We start from the raw sequence: 20,945 nt of genomic DNA, 5'->3' as shown, positions 1-20,945 counted from the left end.
AATAATACAAAAAAAGGGATGAGGGATAAGGAATGGATTCCTATTCACTAAGTCCCCTGGTTAGTAGTGACCACCAGAAGGCAGGTCAAATTCAACTCTTCAGATAGACGAATAGATGTTTCTTATGGAACAGCTGGACCCCTGCAGTGGCAGTGTAACCACTACAGTTGGACAGGGGGCACTACAGTTATCTGGCTCTAGGGCATCACAGGGTAGATTGAGCAGCCACAAATACAAGAAAAAAATGTATTGGACATATTTGGTGGGTCCCACATTCGCCCCGAATGACCAGCAGGGCTCCTCACCATAGGCAGTCCGTTCATACAGCTGCACGGTAAGCAGCGAATGACGACACCATTGATTTCTCTTGGTAGGCTATAAGTTCTCACCAACCAAGGCCAATGGGCTTTTTTTTCACCAGCTGTGGACTCGTAGAAGTCCACGTAGAAACGTATCCCTATTGCTAACAAGGGACATTTGGTTTTGCAGACTTTTCTGTAGAAGAGGATATTGACAGAAGACATTGACAATGTGCACAGGATTGTATCAAACAGCAGACTATTTAGTTCTAAAATGTCTGTATATGTGTTTCCTATTTTCCACATGAAAGGTAAGTTTGCTCATGATTTGAGCTTGTGTTTTGTATGTAGAAATGAAGAGAACCGCAGGATACATTTTTCCCTGGAGGAGCAATCCTGCATTGATTAAAAAGTGAAATTCTTATTAGGAGTATCATTGTGTTCATTATCATCATGACTATTTATTTTCCATCATTTAATTACGGTATTATCATCATCATCATTATTCCAGTCAACAACAGCTTGTTATCATTTGTGCTTTATTTACATTATGGCATGCAATAATGACATTTCAATACATGTTCTCCTCTTTCACACAAACTTTCATCAATTAGAACTCCCTGTGTGAAGATGGGAGATTGGAACTTCCTGGGTGGGATCTTGGAGGAGGTGCATATCCACTCTACCATGGTGGGAAAGATCTGGCTCACCATCCTGTTCATCTTCCGGATGCTGGTGTTGGGTGTTGCTGCGGAGGACGTGTGGAACGACGAGCAGTCGGACTTCATCTGCAACACTGAGCAGCCGGGCTGCCGCAACGTGTGCTACGACCAGGCCTTCCCCATCTCTCTGATCCGCTACTGGGTGCTCCAGGTCATCTTCGTGTCCTCGCCTTCGCTGGTGTACATGGGCCACGCCATCTACCAGCTGAGGGCCCTGGAGAAGGAGCGCCACTGGAAGAAGGCGGCTCTGCGGCGCGTGCTGGAGGGGGTGGACGTGGAGCTGGTGGAGGCGAGGAGGCGCATCGAGAGGGAGGTGAAACAGCTGGAGCAGGGCAAACTCAACAAAGCCCCGCTGAGAGGGTCGCTGCTGCGCACCTACGTGGCACACATCGTCACTCGCTCTGTGGTGGAGGTCGGCTTCATGACGGGCCAGTACCTCCTCTACGGTCACCACCTGTACCCTCTGTACAAGTGCGGCAGGGAGCCCTGCCCCAACGTGGTGGACTGCTTCATCTCCAGGCCCACAGAGAAGTCTATCTTCATGATGTTCATGCAGGGTATCGCCGCCGTCTCCCTCTTCCTCAGCCTCCTGGAGATAATGCACCTGGGATACAAAAGGCTGAAGAAGGGCCTCCTGGACTACTACCCTCACATGAAAGACGACTTGGACGACTACTATGTCTGCGGCTCAAAAAAGAACTCTGTGGTGCCCCAGGTTGGCATGGGGAGCTCCGTGGGCCGCAAGGCTACTATTCCCACCGCGCCCAGTGGGTACACACTCCTAGAGAAGCAAGGCAACGACCCCACTTACCCCCTCCTTAACACGTCCTCTGCCTTTGTTCCCATTCAGGGGGACGCCGGTGCGAAGCCGGGCACAGACAGCCACGAGGGCAGTAAGGAGGCTGGGCCGAGCCCCACGGAGCACAACACCAGATCTCCCCCTGCAGATAAGGAGGAGGAGCCAGAGAACCTTGTGTGTTCTCTAACTCGTAACGAGGGCCTGGACAGAGGCAGGTCTGAGTATCCCACCATGCCCGTGGCGATTGCCTCCTCGTGCCCGACACTGTCAGGCATAACGAGGAAGCCACGGAGGGTCAGCGCACCTTGGAACTGTTCAACAGTGGTGGAGGGGAACGGCTCAGACAGCGGGGACTCCTACCATGGGACCATAAGCACCAAGCCACGCTGCAGCTTGGTTGCAGGGGCGTTCTCTAAGCCGCAGATCAAGAGACTGAGCAGGCTACACAGCCCGGACTCGGAGGGAGAGATGAGCTCTGCGTCTCGGCACAGCCACAGCTGCGACAGCCCCTCTGGCCTCTCCGTAAACCGCAAACTGTCATTGGCAAGTAACGCCAGCAGCAGGCGAGCCTCAAATGACCTTCTGATCTAAGCATTGGTTTAATGCCTTATCTCATCATGCCAGTTACTGCTCTGTGTTTGCTCTAAGGCACACTTCACACCACACCTACTCTCATAGATATTTTATTCTCAGAAAATACCATACTGAGAACAAATCTCCACCAATAGTATTAACCTACAATAATTCAGTGAAAACCAGATTCATATTTGATATGGTCATTTAATATGATCGTTCCCATACAACTGCTGTAAACGGTCTGTCAGGCTGTTGAATAAATACAGACGATGTCAAAGCAAATGTCACTCAGTATCAAATTAGTCTTTAATCATCTACCAATAGAATAGGCTTTATGTACATACCGTTCAACTATTTAGTCTGACCCGGCATTTACTAGGGACAGGCGCTTATTTGCTTCAGTGGAGGCGCGGATATTAGACTGTTGTAGACCTAGAGAGGCTTATTGGACTGTTGGTCTGTTTCTTACAGCATGTAGGCCTACTGCCATGGAAAAACACATTGCGTATTCACTAATTCAACAGTAGGCTACCATCACCGTATAGCCTATTCTTATTGGAATGTTACAAGGCGAGAAATGGACAACGGGCAACGGGAACCAGAATCAGAAAATCGATCAATTTGCCTCAGGCAGTCATTTACAATTCGTCTATGTAACCCATACCTTCTAATCAATGACAGTCATTGGATGGCCAGGAAGCCAGTATGTTCAGTATGTTCAGGGGAAAAAAGGTTTGGTCGGTTTTCTCTCGGGAGGATGGAGAAAAATCCCCAAATAAAAAAGAAATAGGTGTTTAACCGTGGTTTGAATCCTCTCTCAGTAATATTGTTGAACTGTCAATCATTAGTTAATAAATCATAGTTACAACTCATTGGTTGAAATTATGCCATAGTCGGTCAGTGTTTGATAATAAGCTATGTGGATTGTGCACTGTTATTAATGCATAACCTGCACATCAACATATAGCAACGGTCACCTGAATTTAAAGTGTTACCAAAAGTCTAGCATTAATCCTTAAGATCGCAAAATGTATTTTCTCATGCTGTATTGGCCATCTATAATCATTTCCATATATGCACTTTATAAAAAAATTACTGAGCTGTATGTTGTACAGTTAACAAAGCAAAACACAAGCACTTCAACGTGTTATGTTTTGCTGAGGCGTTATAAAGTCGTTATATAATACTTCCAATTTGTTCTGTTTTCTTTCAGATCACTGTTCTGCAGATGTCCTCCGTCCTGAAAAAGCATTGATATTGGTGTGGCCCAAAGCCCACTGATTATTTCAAAGTGTAAATTATACATATTGATGGAGCAAAGGTGCATTATGGTCATATTACTTTTGTGTGAAAATGTAAATGTAAATGGGTGGAAGTTACATCATACATTAATCAAAATTACTAACAGCATGTGCTGAAAAGTATTTATTAACTTGAAATAATGTAACAAATGAAATGTATGTACAAATAATAATTCACTACTAATAATTCACTACTAATAATTCACACACTAAATAAATACACTGTTTTTCCAAATCACAGTTCTTCCAGGTAATACAATTACTCAAAAATAACAAATGAACCAAGTCCATTACTCAGCGGCCCCAGCCTCAGGCGCTGGTTCGTATTGCAGAAGCTGTAAAACAGAAGAGCAAATTCAGAGAGAAGACCATTTTACACATTTTGTGATTAAGGAAAATCAATTTGTTAGCCTATATTCTCTCACCCTGTTTCTAAGTTCTAGAATGAGCAGTTCACACGCCCACTGCAGCTCACGCAGGGCCTCAAGATCAAGGAGGTGCTTTATGAAGCTGGAAGTTAGGTGAAGGCCATGCTGTTCTCTCTACAGACATCCAGTTACTGTCTTAATGAAGTAATTATATACACTGAAGATGTCTTAATGAAGACCTGCAATTCTTCACTTATTATTAAATCCGGCATTCCATAGGCAACCACAGTAGCTCACTAGCTCACACAAGATGCAATGCCTGTTATTAAGGCCACAGTCTGTAATATTCCCAGTAAATTCAAAATAATAAATGCCCCTTGATTTAGATGAATTTGTTACCATAATCAGCAAAAAGGGATACTCCAAAGGATTATCAACTTTCTCTGTCTCTTCATACAGTGCCAGCAACACTGCAAAGAGAACGCATAAAAATATGGGTTATAAAAGAAGAGGACAACATCAAAGGTACACTTTTTATACAGTAGTTGGGTTAGTTAGGGTTAGGTTATTTGCCAGAACATTATGCCAGCAACTCGTGAGCTTAGAATGATAAGGTTCTATCTCCGTTTAGAATGATAAGGTTCTATCTCCGTTTAGAATGATAAGGTTCTATCTCCGTTTAGAATGATAAGGTTCTATCTCCGTTTAGGGTAGTTCATATTGAGTGTCAAAGTTTTTACATTCCATTATGTTTTGTGAGATGGAACCTTTGTATTTTATTAATTACTAACTCAAAAATGTCAACATTTTAAAAAATAACACCACACAGGCATTAATAAACACCTAATGGATCAGATTATGTAAAAAAAAAAAAAAACTCAGTTTTGACCAAAAATGGAGATAGAACCTTATAATTCTAACGTCACGAACTGTTGCTGTTGTATTTGGGAAATACCTACCAATCTTGAGACTGTGAAGAACGCCATCCTCCTTTAAGTATCTTCTAAATTGTGGTTCTCGTTTGGATTCAGAGGCCTGAAATATTGGGAGGAATCACGTTGGTAACTGATAAAGTAACCATGTTAAAAACGTGTTTTATAACTTGACAGAGTTGGCTACAACAACATGATGACATGGACTCTAGAAACCAGCCAGCAAGTTAGCTCACAGCTAGCTGGCCAAATGCAAGACGAGTCATTCTAAAAACGAAACTCTCAACTGAGGTTAAGTTGAAAAGAAAGTTACGTTTTGACTGAATACTTACTCTGTAATGGGCCATTGTCGTGAAAAGTTATGAGGTTTATGGTTTATGAGGTTTATGGTTATTAGCTGTGATCAAAAAAGGTAAAACGTTTTAAGTTAATTAAAGTGATTAGGTCATGGTTATGAGCTGACTTCACCAGCAGACTGCTGTTCTCCAGGGGTGGACTACAGTGTTGCCATGACTACAAACCAAAACAACATCACGTGGCCTGTGTAGGTACTGTGCATGTCTACACAACCAACCCAGACAGACGGATTATGAATCTCTGAATCCGACGTCGTTTAGCCTTCAACCACTCATTTAAGCAATATCACACGAGAGGGAGTGCTGTTATACTGAATATCAGCACGACTGTGATTCGGTCGTAGGTACGATTATTAATACATTATTAAATTATTAAAGTATATAATCAATTATTAAAATTATTATTAATTTAAAAAGTATTACGACGACGCAGGTACTGTATATCGGCACTCATGGAATGCCTCTTGTCCAATCAAATTACTTAGTCGGAACTAACTGTTGGAAGTGGAAGTCAACCCATTCAAAGACAAGTAGCGCCATCTGTTGGTCACCGCGAGAACTGTCCGTGTGCCGAAACAATCACATGGCGGGGGCAGGTTGAACCAATCACATGGCGGGGGCAGGTTGAACCAATCACATGGCGGGGGGCAGGTTGAACCAATCACATAGCGCGGGGGCAGGTTGAACCAATCACATGGCGAGGGCAGGGTTGTGAACCAATCACATGGCAGGTTGTGGCGGAAGTGAAACGAAGCAGCAGACTTGACTAGCGAACAAGCTAATGTAACACTTCTTTTTCTTCAATTAAAAAGCAGAAGTGCCACGAATAACAATGGTGTTACCCTCATAGAAGGTTACAACGATGACAGTTAATTGAGCTGTGATTGTATGTTAGAAGTCGTCTGTCTAAGTTACGGCTGTGATTGTCAACAATCACAACAGACCAGCTAGTTAGCTCGGTGCGGCTAGTCCAGGGGGATAACAGGGAGTCTAACGGTAGACACTGTTGAGTTGTAGTTTTCTAGACTGTTTAGTTGTAGTTTTAACAGGGAGTCTAGACTGTTTAGTTGTAGTTTTCTGTACAAACATGTCGATTCAGTACCAGGAGGAACCAGGTGCCTTGGCAGGGGGCTATGGGGTGGTGGACTCTTTCCCTAAGGACTTTGGCTACGGGGTGGAGGAGCCAGACATCGAGGAGGAGAGTTGTTCGGCCTCAGGGGACAGCAAACCCAGGATCCTGCTGATGGGACTGAGACGCAGTGGGAAGTCCTCCATCCAGAAGGTTGGTAGGCAGCTTAGCTAGGATATGATACGATGTCTGCCTGTCTGTCTGTCTGCCTGCCTGTCTGTCTGTCTGCCTGTCTGCCTGTCTATCTGTCTGCCTGTCTATCTGTCTGCCTATCTGTCTGCCTGTCTATCTGTCTGCCTGCCTGTCTGTCTATCTGTCTGCCTGTCTATCTGTCTGCCTGTCTATCTGTCTGCCTGTCTATCTGTCTGCCTGCCTGTCTATCTGTCTGCCTGTCTATCTGTCTGCCTGTCTGCCTATCTGTCTGCCTGTCTATCTGTCTGCCTGCCTGTCTATCTGTCTGCCTATCTGTCTGCCTGTCTATCTGTCTGCCTATCTGCCTATCTGTCTGCCTGTCTATCTGTCTGCCTGCCTGTCTATCTGTCTGCCTATCTGTCTGCCTGTCTATCTGTCTGCCTATCTGTCTGTCTGCCTATCTGTCTGCCTGTCTATCTGCCTGCCTGTCTATCTGTCTGCCTGTCTATCTGTCTGCCTGCCTGTCTGCCTGCCTGTCTGCCTGCCTGTCTATCTATCTGTCTGCCTGTCTATCTGTCTGCCTGTCTATCTGTCTGCCTGTCTATCTGTCTGCCTGCCTATCTGTCTGTCTGCCTATCTGTCTGCCTGCCTGTCTATCTGTCTGCCTATCTGTCTGTCTGCCTATCTGTCTGCCTATCTATCTGTCTGCCTGTCTATCTGCCTGCCTGTCTATCTGCCTGCCTGTCTATCTGTCTGCCTGTCTATCTGTCTGCCTGTCTATCTGTCTGCCTGTCTGTCTGCCTGTCTATCTGTCTGCCTATCTGTCTGTCTGCCTGTCTATCTGTCTGCCTATCTGTCTGTCTGCCTGTCTATCTGTCTGCCTATCTGTCTGCCTGTCTATCTATCTGTCTGTCTGCCTGTCTATCTGTCTGCCTGCCTGTCTATCTGTCTGCCTGTCTATCTGTCTGCCTGTCTATCTGTCTGCCTGTCTGCCTGTCTATCTGTCTGCCTGTCTATCTGTCTGCCTGCCTGTCTGTCTGCCTGTCTATCTGTCTGCCTATCTGTCTGCCTGTCTATCTGTCTGCCTGTCTGTCTGCCTGTCTATCTGTCTGCCTGCCTGTCTGTCTGCCTGCCTGTCTATCTGTCAAAAGCCCAGCATTTTTCGTTCATAATCATTTTTTAATGAATTCTATCATCGAGACATTCTGTCCCAAAACATGCTTACTCTATGGTAACAACCAGTGACACGTAAACAACCCTACTACTACACACATCACTCTAAAACTGGTTTTATTTGATCTTATTGTTGTTATGACTGTAACTGCAGTGTTTCCTCTACATGCATTTCATCGTGGCGGGCCGCCACGATGGAATTTCCTCCGCCACCATTCAGATTTCTCAAAAAAAAAAAAAAAAGAAGTTCTCCAAAAAAAAAAAAAAAAAAAAAAATTTTTTTAGCTGATTAAAATATATCTGATCCTAGATCAGCGCTATAATGGATGTTGACTAAAAGTGCACCTAAATCCACGCCCATCTCTCTCTAACCGCTGATCCAAAATCAGATTAATGACATTCAGTTGACGACGTGACACAAGGGCTCCTGATTGGTCTAAATGTGAACTGTGGTATTATTGTTATTGTGTACAGGCCACCGTAGTGACATCCGGGGGGTATTCCATCAACATCGCTAAAGGGAAAATCCAGGTTTAGTCTGATAAATCTCGCGAGAGTTCTTACAAATATCCAGGCATGCTTGAGTGTGTTGTTGACAATCGTTCATGTCCTTCATTAAACGTTTAGCTTTGTCATTTGATACGCCGCCTACGACTACCATCTCTCTGCACTACAGTAAACAGTTAATCAGTAACGTTAGCCGCTTTTGTGCTCATGTAGGCCTACTTCGTATTATATTATAGCTGATGATCTTTGTGTGTGTATGTGACTGTCAGTCACAAGTTTATATTCTGTATATTCATTATTTATTTTTTTTGGCCATCCTCTAGTTTTGGCTGTGATTAGAAAAAAAAAAAGAAAAAAAAAAAACGCTGTTTTGAGCGCGCGTGCGCGTTTCATGCGCGTGCACGCGAAAAAAATCGCGCGCGCTGCGCGCGCGGTCACGGCCACCCGCCACCATTGTAAAAATTCCTGGAGGAAACACTGAACTGTATTGTGATCCTCTGTCCAGGTTGTATTCCACAAGATGTCACCGAACGAGACCCTGTTCCTGGAGAGCACCAACAAGATCTACAAGGATGACATCTCCAGCAGCTCGTTTGTCAACTTCCAAATCTGGGACTTTCCCGGTCAGGTGGACTTCTTTGACCCCACCTTTGACTATGAGATGATCTTCAGGGGCACCGGGGCTCTGATCTTCGTCATTGATGCTCAGGTCAGAGGATATGAAGTTATAGACATAAGACGGGAAGCCTCGGCACTGTCCAGACTATACAGCCATTTCTCTAGTGAGCTAGCATGCCCGGCCCCATAAAGACCGGCTACAATGTTGTCTTTATGGTCGGGTGACCACCGTTGCGTATTGAGCTATACCTTTTTGATGATAGTTTTGATGAGATGAGAGTTTTGACCAAAACAAGCAGAGCTCATATAACTCCTATTTTAGAGACTCTGCACTGGCTTCCTGTTAAGTTCAGAATAGATTTCAAGATCCTTCTGCTTGTTTATAAAGCTCTCACTGGCACAGCACCAGAATATCTGAAATACCTTTTGCTCGCATATCAGCCCAATAGAGCTCTCAGGTCTTCTGACGCTGGTTTTCTCTGTGTACCACATGTGCAAAAGAAGAGATTTGGTGAGGCTGCATTCTCATTTTATGCACCCAAATTGTGGAATGTACTGCCAGTTTACATTAGGGATGCAACCTCAGCACAAGTCAAGACTAAAAACCCATCTTTTTAATATTGCCTTTAAATGACAAAATAATTAAATTATGATTGTATAATGATTGGAGCACTTTGAGCTGCAAAGTTTGCAGGAAAAGCGCTATACAAATAAAAGTTATTATTATTATTATTATTATTATTATTATTATGTGCAGCTGCAGTGATAGGGATGCCCCTCTGAATGACTGATCTGTTGTTGTGTTGGGCTCAAAATCAATGAGGGTGAAAAAAAACAAGCAAAATTGTTAAAATGATGCATGGTCAATGAATCAACCCTGGCAACCATAATTTAATCGATTACCAACTAGGGGTGGGCATCGACGATCGATAATTGATCGATAAGGATCTTGGTCGATCACAAAATAAAACATTTGGTCGATCACAAAAAAAAAAAAAAAATTTTTTTTTTTTTTTTGTGATCGACCAAATGTTTTATTTTGTGATCGACCAAGATCCTTATCGATCAATTATCGATCGTCGATGCCCACCCCTATTACCAACTACTGTGTCCATCCATGGTGTCTCTCTGCCTCCGCTCCTCAGGATGATTATGTTGAGGCCTTGGGGAGGCTGCATCTCACAGTGTCCAGGGCCTACAGAGTCAACCCAGAGATCAACTTTGAGGTGTTCATCCATAAGGTCGACGGTCTGTCAGACGACCACAAGATAGAGACCCAGAGAGACATCCATCAGAGGGCTAACGACGACCTCGCAGATGCAAGTCTTGAGAAGCTTCACCTCAGGTTGGTGTTAGAGGGGTATTCTGCCCGTCAAATCAATCAAAATGTACCCTCTGGGGGGTCAATAAAGTACTATCTTTTATCAGAAACTAGTTCCGGTAGTGGAAGTTGGCCCATCATGTTGGAAAATCAATAGCAAGGAATAAGGATAAAATACGGTGATCACACATTTGTCACGGTATTAAGACTTTGTTTTGTATTCTAGCTTTTATTTGACCAGCATCTATGACCACTCGATATTCGAAGCCTTCAGTAAAGTTGTCCAGAAGCTGATTCCTCAGCTACCGACGTTGGAGAACCTTCTGAATATTTTCATATCGGTATGTATTCTCATTTCTGCTCCATACTTTCATGGGTCAATTAGGCGTTTTCTTTACACTTTTACGTTAATTACAAATTATGTCATCTTTAACAACGTGGTAACTCCATTCCCTTATGTCTCTTGTTTAAAAAACTAAACCATATCCTGTTGCCAACTGTTATAGAATTCTGGAATTGAGAAGGCCTTCCTCTTTGATGTGGTCAGTAAGATCTATATCGCCACAGACAGCTCTCCAGTGGACATGCAGTCATACGAGCTCTGTTGTGACATGATCGATGTTGTTATTGACGTCTCCTGTATTTACGGGTGAGTGAAATGCACATGCTTGTGTCAAACGTTATTCTTTTTTTTATTATTATTATCACCACGACCACTTTGAGCACATTATTGGCACAAACAATGTAGTGAATAAATACACACCATTGTTTCACACTTTATTTACTTGAAGCATGTGGTGAGGTTATGCAGGGGAGTTTGTTATGACAATAAATTGTGGTAATGGTAATGGAGTGGTTGTGGTATAAAATGTACTGTATATTAAAACATTTTGATTGTTTTTCATTTTGATTTACCCTCCATGGCAGCCTCAGGGAAGATGGAAGTGGCAGTGCTTATGACAAGGAGTCTTTGGCCATCATTAAGCTCAACAACACCACAGTCCTCTACCTGAAAGAGGTCACCAAGTTCCTGGCCCTTGTCTGCATCCTCAGGGAGGAGAGCTGTGAACGGAAGGGTGAGTCGAGACTCTCGTGAAGTGTTAAACTGAACGTTGGCCATTTTGTGTTCATGTGAGAGAAATATCGGTGGCATTGGCCCCTTTCCTTTGAAGTAAACTGCAGTCATTTGCTCACATGTTCACATTCTTTTCTGTTTTTTTTTCTCCTTAGGTTTGATAGACTATAATTTCCACTGCTTCCGCAAAGCCATCCACGAAGTATTTGAAGTGGGGTCCTCGACACAGAGGATGGGAACACTGCAGTCTGGCTCGCCCAACAGCTTGGCCAGCATGAAATTTGCGTCATTAAACGGAAATGCTGTCTAGGGGAGAGAAGCTTTGAGGTCGCGACACCTTGACGTACTGTAAATGGACACAAGTAATCATATAGTTTACCTGGAAGGCTGTTGAGGCACGAAAAAAACGGAGAAAACGGACACATTCTGGATGGAGAGGTGCAGAAAAACCAAACGTGTGGAATGGACTACACTGGACTACTGTAAGCACCTCATCTGTTCGGGGGTCGCTTCTATAACAGGATACTGACGACTATTTCGCTGCTAACGAAGCAGACCAAGATTGCCACGTCTTCATTGGGGTCTGCCTGCACATGTCCATCAGCAGGACCTTGTCTGTGTTTTTTTCTCCTTTTACAAAGAGCTGTACAAAAGGGAGGAGGAACATACCCTGGGGGGGGGGGGCGAGGTGGTAAAATAAATGAATTGGAAAAATGTGTATATTAAGTTATTCATCATCATAGTGTACAGTACCAGTTAAACGTTTGGACACACCTTCTTATTCAATGGTTTCCATTCTTTTCTAGTTTTTTTCTACATTGTAGATGGTTTTTCTTTCTTTATATATTATTTTCTACATTGTAGATTAATACTGAAGACATAACAACTATGAAAGAACACATCATGGAATTATGTAGTAAACAAAACAAGTGTTAAACATACCAGAATATGTTTTATACTTTAGATTCTTCAAAGTAGCCACTTTTTGCTTTTTTGGTGGTTTTCTCCCACATAGAGAAGAGAATGCTGGGCGGTGTTCACAGTTTCCTTTTCCACTGACACACACACACCAAGCTGATTGAGAGAATGCCAATAGCTGTCATCAAACCTAAAGGAGGCTACTTTGAAGAATATAATCTAGTCTGTTTAACACTTTTTTGTTTGTTTTGTTTACTTCATAATTCCATATGTGTTCTTTCATAGTTTTGATGTCTTCAGTATTAATCGACAATGTAGAAAATAATATATAAATAAAGAAAAACCATTGAATGAGAAGATGTGTCCAAACGTGTGATTGGTACTGTAGGTGTTGATGTTATCACTATTGGATGCACCGAAGAGGCTTCTCTTAATAAACTACGGTGTTCTGTCTACTGCCAAAGCAATTTCAACCCAGATCATTTGACCTTTTTTATGAGCCTGACTGAGAACTATTTGATACCATTCCTCCTCCACGATAAAGGAAGTATGTTTGTTCCTATTCTAATGACCAGAGTTGAGTCTGTGTGAATAGTGTAAGTACCCTGTGCTGGATAAAAAATATATTGTATATTTCGAATGTGTTTGCTGAACGACAGGTCTTTTTACATGAGTAGGCCCTATAGTTAATTTAATCTACATTTTCACCTAAGTGAGAATACATTAGCAATTTTTTTCTGCTTTTCAGTGAAAGGAGAGTGAATTATATTTAATGTGTCAGATGCCATGAGGTTGTAAATGTTTTTTTTTCTTCTTATGGAGTTATAAAATAATGATTACTGTTGTGAGTAAGCCGGTAGGTAACGCTTTTGAATTGCAAGGGAAATGTGAATGTCTCCCACTATTTTGTCTGAGATTGTGTGAAGCATTAAAGATATTTTTTCATTTGAATATGTTTGTTATTTATTTTTTTACATATTCTACTTCAATACTTGAAGTATCAACACTTTTATCAAAGTTTGACAAAGGTTTGAGTCAGAATTATTTGTATGAGAGACTAAAGGGGCCTTCTAGTCCCCTAGCCCTAGTCTTAACCCTAACCCTAGTCTTAACCCTAACACTAGTCTTAACCCTAACTCTAGTCTTAACCCTAACCCTAGTCTTAACCCTAACTCTAGTTATAACCCTAACACTAGTCTTAACCCTAACCCTAGTCTTAACCCTAACACTAGTCTTAACCCTAACTCTAGTTATAACCCTAACACTAGTCTTAACCCTAACACTAGTCTTAACCCTAATAGTCTTAACCCTAACACTAGTCTTAACCCTAACTCTAGTCTTAACCCTAACACTAGTCTTAACCCTAACACTAGTCTTAACCCTAACCCTAGTCTTAACCCTAATAGTCTTAACCCTAACACTAGTCTTAACCCTAACTCTAGTCTTAACCCTAACACTAGTCTTAACCCTAACACTAGTCTTAACCCTAACTCTAGTCTTAACCCTAACACTAGTCTTAACCCTAACCCTAGTCTTAACCCTAATAGTCTTAACCCTAACTCTAGTCTTGACCCTAACACTAGTCTTAACCCTAACCCTAGTCTTAACCCTAACACTAGTCTTAACCCTAACACTAGTCTTAACCCTAACTCTAGTCTTAACCCTAACACTAGTCTTAACCCTAACACTAGTCTTAACCCTAACTCTAGTCTTAACCCTAACACTAGTCTTACCCCTAACACTAGTCTTAACCCTAACTCTAGTCTTAACCCTAACACTAGTCTTAACCATACGTACCCCACTTCCTAGTTGCTACTTGTAAAATATTTTTTAAAAATAAACATTGTTTATTCATAAAATGCGGCTGATATTCTGTCGGCGCCTATCAGCATTCATTAAAAATCCTCCAATACAACAAACATTTGATCTGTGTGTGTGTAAAGTTCACTGTGAAAATACATAGGGTAGGGAGTCGGGGACGCCGGCCGAATGGCAGTCTATGGCAGTCCAAATACTTTTGGCTTACACGTGAGCTGTAGCAGCGCTCCAATTGGCTGTCTCCTATTCCCCGGTCGGGGCGCAGAAAAGTGCGCCCTGAGCATGCGCAGATTATAGGCTTACCTAGGCTGCAGCCTAGGGCCACTACCACTAGGGGGCCACGACGGCCACCTAACATTGGATACAATTATTATTTTTTTGAAATGCGTGAGACTTGAGAGCCCTGCTAAGTTAAAAAAAAATAATGCAGCTGCGACGACCAATGTAGCAACAGAGAGACAGACAACAAGGAGAGGAGAGCAACAGAGAGACAGACAACAAGGAGAGGAGAGCAACAGAGAGACAGACAACAGGAGAGGAGAGCAACAGAGAGACAGACAACAAGGAGAGGAGAGCAACAGAGAGACAGACAACAGGAGAGGAGAGCAACAGAGAGACAGACAACAGGAGAGGAGAGCAACAGAGAGACAGACAACAGGACAGCAACAGAGAGACAGACAACAGGAGAGGAGAGCAACAGAGAGACAGACAACAGGAGAGGAGAGCAACAGAGAGACAGACAACAGGAGAGGAGAGCAACAGAGAGACAGACAACAGGACAGCAACAGAGAGACAGACAACAGGAGAGGAGAGCAACAGAGAGACAGACAACAGGAGAGGAGAGCAACAGAGAGACAGACAACAGGAGAGGAGAGCAACAGAGAGACAGACAACAGGAGAGGAGAGCAATAGAGAGACAGACAACAGGAGAGGAGAGCAATAGAGAGACAGACAACAGGAGAGGAGAGCAATAGAGACAGAACTGAGGTGAGGTGAAATGACATGGTTTGACTATAATCCATGTGTGGTGGTTTAGTGGAGCGAATCATGCAGCGCATTGTTTTATCACTGGGGGCAGCGGTAGCCGAGAGCTTTGAGAGGCTGGCTAGCAATCGGAAGGTTACTTGTTTGATCCTGATCTCAGGAGGTAGCTACATGTGCCCTTGAGCAAGAGCAAGGCACTTGACACCTAATTGCTCCAGGGGTGCCGACTGACTGATCCTGTGCCTAGAGCAAAAAAATACCAAATTCCAACAATTGACAAGTTGATTGCATGGCACATAAAACATTCTTCACTTATTTATTTAACAGAGTTCTGTTTCCTTGGATGTTGGATGTGATGAATGTAATTAACAACACCATACAACTTTTGAATAATTTCAATGCAAATTGCTTTTCCATGTGCACAGACGATTGATAATTACTATAGACAGATCCTAACAGCCATTTATACAGAATATTGTATGTGGCTCAGTGGATCCTAAGCTGTTCTGTCATTAGGAGAGAAGGAGAGAACTCTACACATGTGCATTAAAAAAAAAATTGGTTAATTATTTTCCGTAATTTAATAAAACAATTGAAAGTCATATATTCTAGATGTATTACACAAAGTGAAATATTTAAAGCCTTTTTTGTTTTATCATCAACCCCTATTTCATGAATGTTTTGTGTATAACGACGTCGATCATTGCTCGGCAACGACAACATCCGGTACGCCTTTTTTGAATTTGTGCCTTGGTCGCTGACTTGTGGCCACGCCGAAGTAGTGCGAACAGCATCAGCTCAGGTAATGTTCTGTAACAGACATGTTATGTCCCGAATATAAATGGTTGTATCAACCAAAAGTCAAGTCTACGATTAGACTAAGCCTCTTATGTGAAACAGTGCATTTTGCTATTCACAAGCCATGATGTATGCAAGCAGCAGCTTGCCTAACCTGTCAACTAGATAGATAGCTAACGTTATCTGGCCAGTTATCTCTCTGTAAGCAGTTAGCTAACGTATGTATGGGTTATACACGACTCTCCTCATAGATTAGTCATGGTCATGGACATGACTACAATCACCCTCATGTATTTACAATTGCTAAGCCATTAGCCAACCGACCAATGCAACTGCGCTCACTTTGTCTGGACGTTGTCAGACGTCGCTAGCTGGTCAACGGGACATGAGCTGCCCGGGCTTGTCTTCGGCGTTCATTCTACTGTAAATAGCCTTGTCTGACCGTCAGCTTGTCTTCTGCAGAGAAAGAGAGCAGCATGGATGGAGACACGCACAGATTGTTTCAGAGAGTTGCTAACAAACTGGGCTGGGCGGAGAAGGGAGGACTGGAGACAGCCGAGGAGGAGGTTTGTTGTATCTCATTTCGTAATGATTCCAGAATTGGTTTCTTCTTGCACTTCATGAATGAATGATGAATGGTCTTTATTGTCATTGATATAGTACAGGTACCATACAACGAAATTTGGGAGGGGGGGGCTCCCCTGGTGCTAGGAAAAAAAAAGAAGGGAAAAGAGCTGGTTTACATAAATAAAGGCTATATACACTAGTATCCACTATACTATACAAATAAAACACTGTGCTGTACTCTATGCTATGCTATACATATCCTAACATTTCCTATCTCTGAACCTTATGTACCCGAGGGTTGTCATATTGCACATAGTGTTATTGCACATTCATTTAAAGTGTCGCAGTTTGCAGGTTTGAAATGTTCACAGTTGTGTTTTAGTATTGCACTTGATTACAATCTAGTAGCTGCCACCATGATACAAAGCAGTGATTGAGTTTGTAACGGGAGTAACAGTAAAGAGATGAGTAAACACAGATCATCACAGCTCATAGGGTTGATATAGCGATGCTTTTCCATTCCTTCCAGCTTATAAGAAGCATCAGTAAGACCCGTCACCCAGCCACAGGAGGTGGTTCCAGCTCCAGCCTGGCTCTGAGCTTCCCTTCCCCTGACCAGTTCCACCTCTCAGACAGCGACGGTGGCTGCGGGAAAGAGAACCAGCCCTCCAGGACCAATGACCGCAGGACCACGGCCTTGATTGAATCCAGTGATGATGATTTTGACCAGTGTAAGTAAGAGTGTATCTCTGCATTGAGATGTATTTAAATGATTTTCAACATTAGTTGATTCTTTATTGAACAATGCTCTCTTCTTCTGTAGTTCTTTTGGAGAAGGCTACACCCAAAGCATCCGCGCGGAGACCACACAATGCTGCTAAAAAAGTCAGGTAGGAGTGAGGAAGTTGTTTTGAATTTAACTTGTATTATACAAGGGCTTGTAATCGATGTCTTGCCTGAACTCATCCAAGTGTTGTTTGTTTGTTTACTTCTGTTGTGTCCTCTCTAGTGAGCCAGTTCTTGTGGTGAGCTCTGACAGTGATGGCTTTGAGAAGTGTGAGTATTGGGCTTAGCCCTCTGGATTTTGGAGTAGTCATGATTTTGTCAATGATGTGGCTATGCTGGGCAGTACTGATGCATGTTGTCAAAACTGCATGTGATTTGGTCAGTCCATGGACATACGTCTGTTTTCCCTTCACATTGTCCTTACTCCTTTTTTTCATTTTTTTTCTTTCGAACCCTAACCCTTTTCGTACCATAGTCGTGAACCGTGTGAAAACATCCAAGCCTAAGCTGAAGACTTCAGCGGGCAGTGGCAGTGAAGACAGGTGAGGTCTGGGTTGTTCATTCTGTGGTTCCAGTTCCATTCGCAACGACATGTTGATGATCTTTACTGTTTGTTGTTTAGTATTCACATTTAGCTTGTGTTTTGCCCTCAGCCTCAAAAAGTTTATCGTGGACTCTGATGATGACTCTGATGATGACTTTGTCTTTGAGAAGAAGACACCCCCAACCTCCAAAGGTAACCCTGATTGTCCACATACTTCACATATAAGCTTTCTATACTTTGTAGTAAAGCTCTTGCTGTGTTGAACTGCCACAGATGGCTAGTTGTTTGCGATAGAGTATGTTACTCAAATAAACAACTCTGTCTTTAATGTCTTCCAGTTTTTAAGACCCCCAAGCCTCCGGCCACCCAGCGCCTAGTGAGAAGACCTCTGTCTCAGTGTGATTCTCCTGTCTTCCTCGGCGAGAGTGATGAGGAAGATGGGATTGTGATGAAGAGCACGAGGAGGACTCGTCACCCGGTGCGTCAGAAGCCATCACAGACGCGCAAGGTCAAAGCCCGGGAAAGTGACCAAGAGGACATCTCTCCCTCCCCCACCCCCTCTCCTCTCCCCACTGTCGTCGCTTCCCCTCTTCCCTCCTCCCCGGCCCGCCCCCCTTTCCATGCCCCCTCACAGCGCACCTATTCAGCACCGACTAAGCCGGCGGACTCTGCCTCTTCCTCTTCAGAGGAGGAGTTCCTGTCTTTACTGGACAGACTGAAGAAGAACAAAATCAGCAGCAAAACACTCACACCTAAACATGTCACAGGTAACACAAGATATTTCCCTCACCATTGGATACATCTTGGGCCCTTACCTGGCCATTTATTTGTAATTTCTTGCCATTAGAGTTTCATTGATGGCGTTATTTAATCAGATTTTTAAGTTTAATGTACCCATGTGCTGCTATGTGAATCCAGTGTCCATTCAGAAACCCCCTCTATCAGTTCCACGGCCCGGGCCGCCGAAACAGACGGGCCCTCTGTCGGTTGGGAGAACGCCGTTAGATAAGACCCCAGCGAAGACCCCCGTCACCAGACCCAAAATCTCCCAGACAGAGCCCAGACCCATCCCCATTTCCAGGTACTGGGTAGCCATCTTTACTACCAACTTATCAAAACATGTTGAGTCCACCAAACAAAATCTAATTCAAATGATGACATCATATCTGCATGATATTAATTTCAAGTGCTATTTTCTATTTCCCTCAGAGTTGTAGTGTGTAAGACCCCGGGCTGCTTCCTCCAGTCTCTGTCCAGCTACAGTCGCAACTTCAAGCAGACCAAAGAGGACCTGACCAGCAAACTCTACCAGCTATACAACACAAGTATCTTTGACAGCAAGGTGAACACACACACACACACACACACAGGTAAATTAAATTACATAACACATATCACTGCAAGTTTGTCAACCATCACAATGGCTTGTTGGATTGTTTCAGCTCCCTGCAAACATGTCACTCACTTGGAATAAGAAGTTGAGGAAGACAGCTGGGTACTGCGTCACAGGCCAGGAGCGAGTGGGCGGTAACCGATACGCCCGGATAGACCTGTCAGTGAAGGTCTGCGACTCTGCAGGTACATGCTTGACTTGGCTGGTAAAAGGAAAATGTCATGAAATTAATTTGATGCCCTGTCATTAAAATCAAATCCTTGAGTGTATCAATATTATGTATGTATACAGTATATGCATGTATATATGTATGAACCCTGTGTTAAACTCTCCTATTCCCCATCTCTACTCCTTTCCGATCTCTGTTCCATCTCTCTCTCTCTCTCTTTCTCACCCCATCCTCCATCTCTCCCTGCCACTTCAGACCGGCTGCGGGACACACTGGTGCATGAGATGTGCCACGCTGCCACCTGGCTGATAAACGGAGTGAGGGATGGCCACGGACCCTTCTGGAAGATCTACGCACGCAAGGCCACGCTGGCCCACCCCGAGCTGCCCATGGTGTCCCGCTGCCACAGCTACGACATCAACTACAAATTCAAGTACCAGTGCAACGGCTGCGAGAACACGTACGTCAACTCTGTCTGTTGACTTTTACGTCAGGTTTCACAAACTCTGGGATTTAAGCAATCTATTCCAGATGAGCGTCCTTCTTTCTGATTTTAGCAACCTGACTGGATAGTTGTTGTCTTGAAGTGTTTTGTTTGCTACGTTGGTGTAGCAATAGAACGACAGCTGTCTAGGTAGAAACGTACTAAAGTATTTTTTATGTGTCAAGTAAACTGTGTCATGGCTTAACTCTAACCTGTGTAATTTCTTCGTCTCCACAGGATCGGGCGCCACTCCAAGTCTCTGGACACAGAGAGGTTTATCTGTTCCCTCTGCTCCGGTCGGCTGGTCCTGCTCACCCCCTCCACGCCCCGGGCTGCCACCCCCTTCGCCACGTTCGTCAAAGAGAACTTTGGGGCTGTGCGTCAGGAGCTGGTAGGTCAGAGCCACGGAGATGTGATGCGTAAACTCAGCGCCGACTTTGCAACGAAGACTCGCCTCAGCCAGAGCTGAGAAACATTCACCCCATGAAATAATTTATCTCATTATGACGTGAAGTGATGTGAAAGCAATTTCCCCACTGTGCCGTGAAAGGGAGGAGAGGTGTGTTATTGGTCGTTTTATTACGACAACTGCTTAAATCCCTCTTAAATACCTCATTGAATAAATCCGATTTTCAGGGACATAGGCAGCTTTTATGGATTGATGATGTTACTGTTGTTAATGTATCATTTGTGTGTTTTGCTAAGTTGTTTCTGAGTAAACCTTTAAACATTTAAATAATTGACAACATTGACACATTGACACAATTGAAAACATTGACGATATTATTCTTGACCCTTCTAACTGGAGCCTTACACATGTCATTACGATTTATAACCGATAATAACAATAAATGTGCATCAGTCATGTATGTACTGTATGAACTTCTGTATGCGGGTATCAAGCCTGTGTGTGAATGAGATTGAATGTGATTAAAATTGTTGAATGTTCATTGTATTAGTACTCTTGAAGATGTGAACATGTTTTGTGACCAACATTTGTCTTACTTGAAAGAGAGTTGTCTGTCTTTTGAAAAATCTATTTGTATGTATATATATATATTATATTTTTCTTGAATGTTCATTTGGTACCAAGCTGGCAGATTAAGCAACATGACATTAACAGACATACAAGGGAAATGTTGTTAGATTTTTGGATGTTTGTCTTAATGTAGATGT

At 43.3% G+C, this 20,945-nt stretch overlaps 3 protein-coding genes across 3 annotated transcripts; all 3 read left to right on the top strand.

Moving 5' to 3' along the window:
* Positions 1-284: 284 nt before the first annotated feature.
* On the top strand, positions 285-2,411 carry gja9b (gap junction protein alpha 9b; the record flags this gene model as incomplete). The annotated part of the gene is made up of 2 exons (XM_080525441.1): positions 285-334; positions 914-2,411. 2 exons carry the CDS (start codon positions 285-287, stop codon positions 2,409-2,411), a joined length of 1,548 nt encoding a protein of 515 aa, XP_080381567.1.
* A 3,869-nt stretch (positions 2,412-6,280) lies between these two features.
* LOC308154656 (ras-related GTP-binding protein C-like) lies at positions 6,281-12,372 on the top strand. Its single transcript, XM_080527832.1, has 7 exons — positions 6,281-6,635; positions 8,800-9,003; positions 10,058-10,257; positions 10,460-10,574; positions 10,740-10,882; positions 11,161-11,309; positions 11,464-12,372. The coding sequence occupies exons 1-7, from the start codon at positions 6,441-6,443 to the stop codon at positions 11,616-11,618; spliced, it is 1,161 nt and encodes a 386-aa protein (XP_080383958.1). The 5' UTR covers positions 6,281-6,440; the 3' UTR covers positions 11,619-12,372.
* Positions 12,373-16,901: 4,529 nt separating this feature from the next.
* On the top strand, positions 16,902-20,238 carry LOC308154462 (germ cell nuclear acidic protein-like; the record flags this gene model as incomplete). The annotated part of the gene is made up of 10 exons (XM_080527622.1): positions 16,902-17,124; positions 17,403-17,418; positions 17,833-17,915; positions 18,062-18,247; positions 18,371-18,490; positions 18,669-18,804; positions 18,933-19,065; positions 19,166-19,301; positions 19,541-19,745; positions 20,007-20,238. 10 exons carry the CDS (start codon positions 16,902-16,904, stop codon positions 20,236-20,238), a joined length of 1,470 nt encoding a protein of 489 aa, XP_080383748.1.
* Positions 20,239-20,945: the final 707 nt, after the last annotated feature.

This window comes from Nansenia antarctica (assembly GCF_963989245.1).
Source record: "Nansenia antarctica genome assembly, chromosome: 3".
NCBI lineage: Eukaryota > Metazoa > Chordata > Actinopteri > Argentiniformes > Microstomatidae > Nansenia > Nansenia antarctica.
The sequence above is the reverse complement of the archived record's forward strand: the minus strand, read 5'-3'. Positions and strand labels throughout refer to the sequence as shown.